Here is a 7,497-nt window from a genome sequence, read left to right on the forward strand (position 1 = left end):
GCACGACACTTTTCCAGTTAAAAAATACAGCAGAGACTACAATGTCTATGAATAAGGCTGGTTTTACATATGAGTATCATATTTTTTTTTCTCCAAATTACCCTAAATATGCATATTCTTAATTTATTAATGTTCTGACACTGGAAACAAGCTTCGTTCGTAAGAAAGATTAATCTACTTACAAGTAATCAATTTGTTGAATAAAAGGTTCTTAACGACTTAAGCGAGAACTGAAAACCTAACCATAGACAGAACAGTAAGTTGGAAATATGTCAGTCTTCATTCTTGTTTAAAGGCATGTCAAATATGTCAATCAGGTATGTCATTCAAAATTTGCATTTTGCTTTACTGTCTTTAGTATTTTTAATTATTAATTCGTTTTACAACCAGTAATCTGAGTATTGGTTTTTCTCGATATTCTATAAATTAATTTACTAAAACCCTGGCAACCAACTACTTGATTTATTAAACTATAATGGTACGTGACAGAAGCCCCGACCGCCGACGGTCACGTTCCAGAGAGAGACGAGAAAGGGATCGATATGATGAGCGCGAGGCTCATCGCGATAAAACCAAACGAAGGGAAAGGTCCAGGAGCCCAAGAAAAGATCGAGACAGATCAAGAAGCCCGACAAGAAAAGAAAGAGAGCGATCTCGTAGTCCTGCAAGAAAAGATCGCGGGAGATCACCGAAAAAGCGTGAAGGAAAAGATAGAAAATACGAAGAAAAAGAGAAGAGTAAGAATAAAAGAGATGATGAAATCAAACAAGATGACGAGGAAGTACAAGAGCCTAAGACAGAAGAACCTAAACCTACAAAACGCGAGCCGCTCTCTTTAGAAGAGTTATTAGCTAAGAAAAAAGCTGAAGAGGAAGCTAGAAGCAAACCTGTATTTCTAACCAAAGAACAAAGAGCTGCTTTAGCACTTGAACGACGTCGGGAACAAGTGGCGGCTATAAGAGCAAATGTTGACAAACCATCTATAACAACAATAGATTTGACAGGTCCTACGAAAAAAGAAGAAGAGAAAAAACACAAAGAAGAAAGAGATAGAGAAAAGGAACGAGAAAGGAGGGAAGAGGAAAGGGAGAAAAGGGAAAGGGAAAGGAAATATGATGAAAGAAAATCAACTAGTGATAGGCGTGATGACAAAAAAGAAAAGAATGAAGAATTTTCTAAAACAAAAGACAAAGAAAGAGAGGAAGAAGCAATCAAGGCTCGTTATTTGGGAATTGTAAAGAAGAAACGTCGAGTCAGGAGGTTGAATGATAGGAAATTTGTATTTGATTGGGATGCTTCAGAAGACACATCAAATGATTACAATACATTGTACAAAGAAAGACATCAAGTACAATTTTTTGGTAGAGGACATATTGCTGGTATTGATATCAAATCCCAAAAGAAAGATCATAGCAAATTTTATGGAAATCTATTGGAAAAACGCAGAACAGAATTAGAGAAGGAACAGGAAAAGTTACGTCTGAAGAAGGTGAAGAAAAAGGAAGATAAGCAAAAATGGGATGACAGACATTGGTCTGAAAAGGATCAAGATGAAATGACTGAGAGAGATTGGCGTATTTTCAGAGAAGACTACAATATTACAATCAAAGGTGGTAGAATTCCTAACCCTATCAGATCATGGAAGGAAGCAGGGTTCCATAATGATGTAATGGAAATAATAAATAAGGTAGGCTACAAGAGTCCCACTCCAATTCAACGACAGGCTATTCCAATAGGACTTCAGAATAGAGACATTATTGGAGTAGCAGAAACTGGTTCTGGTAAAACTTTAGCTTTCCTTATACCATTATTGACATGGATACAGTCTCTTCCAAAGACTGAACGTTTAGAAGATGCTGATCAAGGTCCATATGCTATTATATTGGCCCCGACACGTGAATTGGCACAACAAATTGAAGAAGAAACCAATAAATTTGGACTTCCATTAGGTATTACATCAGTTGTTGTTGTTGGTGGCTTGTCAAGGGAAGAGCAAGGGTTCAAGTTAAGAATGGGTTGCGAAATTGTCATTGCCACACCGGGGCGTCTGATAGATGTATTAGAAAACAGATACTTGGTATTGAATAGATGCACTTATGTAGTCTTGGATGAAGCTGATCGTATGATTGACATGGGTTTTGAACCTGATGTACAGAAGATTTTGGAATACATGCCAGTAACAAATATAAAACCGGACACAGATGCAGCTGAGGATGCGTCAGTTTTATTAGCCAACTACAACACAAAGAAAAAGTACAGACAAACTGTGATGTTTACTGCTACTATGCCACCAGCAGTTGAACGTCTAGCAAGAAGCTATTTGAGAAGACCAGCTATTGTATATATTGGTTCTGTTGGAAAACCAGTAGATAGAACTGAACAAGTTGTCTACATGATTGGTGAGAATGAAAAACGTAGAAAGTTGACTGAAATTCTACAACGCGGTGTCGAACCTCCTATTATCATTTTCGTCAATCAGAAAAAAGGTGCAGATGTTCTTGCAAAAGGATTGGAAAAGCTTGGGTTTAATGCTTGTACATTGCATGGTGGTAAAGGTCAAGAGCAGCGTGACTTTGCTTTGGCCAGTCTTAAAAATGGTTCTAAAGATATACTTGTAGCTACAGATGTCGCGGGTCGTGGTATAGATATCAAAGACGTGAGCGTGGTCATAAATTACGACATGGCGAAGACTATAGAAGACTACACGCATCGTATTGGTCGTACAGGGCGTGCTGGCAAAACTGGTAAAGCAGTCTCTTTTGTTACTAAAGAAGATTCTGCACTATTTTATGATCTTAAACAGGTTCTGCTTTCAAGTTCTGTATCTACATGTCCACCTGAACTAATGAATCACCCAGAAGCACAGCATAAACCTGGTACAGTGGTCACTAAAAAGAGACGGGAAGAAATGATATTTGCTTAAAATACCATTAATATATTTACAATAAGTGAACTCTTTTTTTGTTGATACATTTATTTTACGTAAGAAATTATACTAACTTACTAAGTATATAATTCATAGACTGACAACATGATAGAAATCAGAAAGTTACAGTATTGTTAAAAATTCTGATAAAACTGTATATTTTTTTACTATGCTTATGTATGGTTATATATCTGGTAAAATACCTGAATATTTTTGGAGTTATAGGTATTGTGTCATGCAAGTAAATTACCTATACAAATTCTAGTGATTAAGCGATTTACGTACGTATAAAGATAACGTGTGCTACAAGCTCATGCACTATACATTACAGCCTTTCAATATTGTACCTGATTTGAGAGGTAAACTTATATGGAATGAAATGAGAAATACGGCTCTACTCCCAGAACCCTGAATCGAAAACTTTAAAACCCATGTTATAAATGTCATTTGAATTGTACAATGTAGTACTTTTTAGGGTCAATGCATATTTTATAAGCTTGTACGTATTAAGTAGTAGTACTATCACGTTATATTGTTAATATAAAATATGTGATCCAATTTAATGTAAAATAAATCTCAATTATATAAATATGCATTTTATTTTATTACATTGTCATAGATAAATTTACACTGAAGTCAACTATCAGGCAATAAATAAAGACGTCACTGAAAGTAAATACCCATACGGTATTTCTGTAGTCGCTCGTTCATGGTGGAGCTGAAAAAATAACAATTTATTATGTTGTGAAAGGGGAATAATTGCACACGATTTAGAGCGTAATACTCAATTGTTTCCTACCATATAATAGCCTCTGTGGTTTAGTGATTCAGCACACGCTTTACTTACAAAGATAGCGGGTTCGATTCCGCGCACAAGATACAAACATTTGTATTCATGAGTAAAATTATTTGAACCGGTCTGTTTATTTTCTATAAATATTATGGATCTATTTATAAAAGTTTAAAAGTATTTATATCAGATTTCTAACACCCATAACACAAGCTCTGTGTTATGGGTAGGGCCTCTAACAGTAATAGAGGGCGCTGTATGAATTGTCCAGAGTTATTATATATAGTACAGACCCCCACAAATTGTCAAATTATTTCTGACCACAAAACACTTCAGTATATGTAATTGGAATAGTAATTAAACTGTCGCCCAACCTGTATACTTACTGGATACTCTGTCATCTACTTCGTCATTGATTAGATAATCTGAAAGTAAAATTAACGCTATTAATAGGAACATACTAAAAAATATTATGAAATAAGTCTTGCATTAATAAAAGTGCACTTTAAATAATATTAAACATAGAAACATCAATTTAATATTATTGGGCTATAACACCGAACATATAATCATAAATAATGGTTGCTATAAGCAGTTAGTCCCTTAAACCGGAGTCGCACTAAACGGTTATATTTCCTTGGTTCCTGACTATGAAACCTACCTTTATAAAACATTATCGTTACTAAAATAGGTTAGTCGTTGTAAGCGAAAATGTTATATATGAATACTGTAATATGTATTTTAAATTAATTTATGTTAAAATATTAATAATTATTTTTGGTAGTTATATAAATCAACTTTCTGAAAATATAATTGAAATTGTATTTGCATGCAGGAGCTGTTTGTATGAAACTAAAGGAAGATAGTATATAAAGCAATGTTAAAACAAAGGTCAACAGAAACGCGCCTTAAAACAGATCAAAGAAACGAGAATGAGAAGCCAATTCCATGCAGAGACCCAAAACCGACACCTACACAAAATTGTACCTAATCCTTCTTATCTGAAGGTTTAGAATCGGTCGATTCCTTCGCTGGTGGTGGCATGACGGCCTGTTTCACTGACGATGCTAATGAGACCGTCAAGTCAGCGAGTTCCGAAAAGTTTTTAGGCACAGACAACTCAGGGAATTTCACCTCAAGCTGTGGGTCTCCAGGTTTCACTGGTAAATGGAAATACATTATATAATGAAATGGTCTATTCTATATCATGTATAGATTAACAATAAAGAACAAAACATATTTACTCATCATTTATAACAAGAATAGTCAATAATTCAGCTCGGGTACTTTTGATTATAATTAAAAGAAAATAGTGTACACAATTTTCATCAAATTAGAAGAGAAGCTTAAAACAAAATGTTTTATTACCTGAACAGGTAATTAAAAATAATGAATTCATAGTCATCACAGGTAAGTCTAAGTGATATAGAAAAACATCATAAATTGTCTTAGCATCTTTCTAGGTCTTAGACGCCTAGAGTAGTAGTAATAAATTTTGTTATTAAAGTAAGTTATCTAAAGATAGTTTGAAAGTAACTAAGTATAAGTTTTAACTTAAAAAAGAGAGATTGATTTATTTTTAGAGACTTATTTTTAGATCTTATATTTTTTTGACTTACCTCCATAAAGGAAGTTATATGCAATATTTACGTATTGTTTGGCTAGCACCCCATTGTTTTTTAAGAGTTCTCTTGTTTCATCTGGGAAACAAACGAATCCCAAAGCTGTGGTGCCTATACCCGCGTACAGTACCCTCTGAAAACATAATTTATATATCAGGAGTATTCCTTCATAATTTATATATCGGAATAACTCAAAGGTAGTGCATGTATGCAGTATTAGACACCCGTTTTATTACACTCAATTAAATAACTATGACAATGTATCTAACATTAAAAAAGTCCAATTGCTAGACAATGTACTAATAATATTAGCAGGATCTAACAATACAAAGAGGTGAGGTTTGATAAAGAAAGAGACCCTAAAGATGAAGAAAATAGGATAGATTTTTAAGTAGTACATTTCTGTTTAATCATACCTTCCAACAATAAAAATATGTAATAAAATATCTAAAATTGATAACTATGTTCAGGGCTAATTGAGCTAATATGTTCTTAGACATAAAACGTCATATTACAAGAATATTCAGCATTTTGCCATCTCTTCAAGGAAATAAACAGTTATTATTTACCCTGATAATACCGCCCCTCAATCCAAATATAAACCCTGTGAGACCGCCCATAGCTACAGCGCCATAACGGACATCTTTGTTCTCTTCCTCGCGTAGATATTTCACTATCCCTGTAAAAATTCGAAACTCATTATTATAAGAGTCAGTAATTAACTGATGATATACTAATATAACTCTCTCTCTCTCTCTATACACATATATAACGAAAAAAATAAAATAAACCCGACCCATCCAGGATTGGCATGATATAAATCTTTAAATTTCTAGGCTTGTTTTATGCTATAACGCACATGCATTCAGTGCAAGTCTATTGCTGTAAAGAGCATCAAAATTTGCATGGTTTAAAAGATATAAGGGAACAGACAGTGGCTGTGTCTTTGTTTTTTACTATGTCAAGATGATTGTTAACTATATTTGCAGAATTGAAAATTGAACTTTTATCTTAAAAATTTTCGCATTAGGTACTTTGAAGAGGCCTTTATATAAAGAGTTTCATAAACTATGATACTAACAGTCTGATTTATCCTGTATTTGGTGATAGTTGTCCTGCACAGCATTGGTGATGGACTCTGTCTGTGCACAGGCAGACTGCACACACTCACGGACCGCTGTCACCGGCGACTGCAATGCCGATCTGATGTAGCTTGTCTTTTCAGTGTTTTTCCTTGATTGAATGTAACTGAAGATAAAATTTTAAATTAGATTAGTGAGTATTCTAGTCCAGCCTAATAGTTTACTGCCTTAACTTGTAAATTCCAAAGTTTAGGAATTTGAATCTAGATCATGTTTAGTAAGTAAATTCAAATGTTTAACCTTCAAGTACTGCAAACAATCTATAATCGAATGTACCCACTAACATTAAGTTGAACATTAAATAAAAATTAAATAATAAAAAATATATATAAGATATATATTTTTTCAAATTGTGCAAGAAAAAAAAGTAGTTTACAACAAATTTTTAATGTACAACTTGTTATTTTTATTCAACCTGTTGTTATCATCTGTGTATCAGTTAAGTGTAACAATAAAAGTGTTAAAGTTTTAGTTTTAAGGGTGACATTACAGACAAGAATACATTTTAAAAATCATACTCTCCATAATCTGCGTGTGGAGCTTCGTATATAGGCAAGTCGGAGGGTCTCATCGGAGGGGGTTTCGCGGGCTCTTGTGATGGAGAAGCCGCACTAACAGTCGGCACCAGGGCCACTAAACCAGACCCAAACACCACTTTTCTGAGCATCTACAAATAGAATCAATATTCATGTTTATAACACAAAGTAAATAAGAAACAAACATATGAATAAACAATGAATGAAAATGTTTCATGCCTCTGGATATATGTTGCCGGAAAATTACATAAATATTAAGTATGTAATACACAGATGTAATAATGTAATACAATATAATAAAATTTTAGTAATCAGCTGGTTAGCTGACAGAAATGAAAATTGACGTTACGTAAGCTGTTGCCATTATTAAATTTATAATAATGTGAAAAATATATATGTTCTATTTTTATTTTCTTTAACAGCAATTGATTCGTCGTGTGAGATATAATTATGCAGAAAAGCAAGTAACGAGTTTATGAAT

The 7,497-nt window shown here is 33.6% G+C and overlaps 2 protein-coding genes across 5 annotated transcripts; one reads left to right on the plus strand and one right to left on the minus strand.

The window, feature by feature from the left end:
• The first annotated feature begins 309 nt into the window (after nucleotides 1-309).
• Nucleotides 310-3,578, plus strand: LOC131844345 (probable ATP-dependent RNA helicase DDX23). Its single transcript, XM_059193205.1, has one exon. It carries the CDS (start codon nucleotides 476-478, stop codon nucleotides 2,921-2,923), a length of 2,448 nt encoding a protein of 815 aa, XP_059049188.1. The 5' UTR covers nucleotides 310-475; the 3' UTR covers nucleotides 2,924-3,578.
• Nucleotides 3,579-3,603: 25 nt separating this feature from the next.
• Nucleotides 3,604-7,362, minus strand: LOC131844346 (MICOS complex subunit MIC27). 4 transcript variants are annotated; one of them, XR_009357583.1, is made up of 8 exons: nucleotides 7,236-7,362; nucleotides 6,999-7,147; nucleotides 6,420-6,586; nucleotides 5,908-6,017; nucleotides 5,336-5,471; nucleotides 4,704-4,876; nucleotides 4,091-4,141; nucleotides 3,604-3,644 (listed from the first exon to the last, which is right to left on the minus strand). XR_009357583.1 is itself a non-coding variant. In XM_059193206.1 (8 exons), the coding sequence occupies exons 2-6, from the start codon at nucleotides 7,145-7,147 to the stop codon at nucleotides 4,704-4,706; spliced, it is 735 nt and encodes a 244-aa protein (XP_059049189.1). In that variant the 5' UTR covers nucleotides 7,236-7,361; the 3' UTR covers nucleotides 3,604-3,644; nucleotides 4,103-4,141. The 4 variants fall into 4 exon arrangements, 1 of the variants encoding a protein (XP_059049189.1); XR_009357581.1 differs by having other exon boundaries at nucleotides 4,103-4,141; nucleotides 4,692-4,876; XR_009357582.1 differs by having other exon boundaries at nucleotides 4,692-4,876.
• Between the last annotated feature and the right edge of the window lie 135 nt (nucleotides 7,363-7,497).

The sequence above is a fragment of the Achroia grisella genome, unplaced genomic scaffold, assembly GCF_030625045.1.
Source record: "Achroia grisella isolate CSIRO2021 unplaced genomic scaffold, CSIRO_AGI_Agris_v1 utg402, whole genome shotgun sequence".
NCBI lineage: Eukaryota > Metazoa > Arthropoda > Insecta > Lepidoptera > Pyralidae > Achroia > Achroia grisella.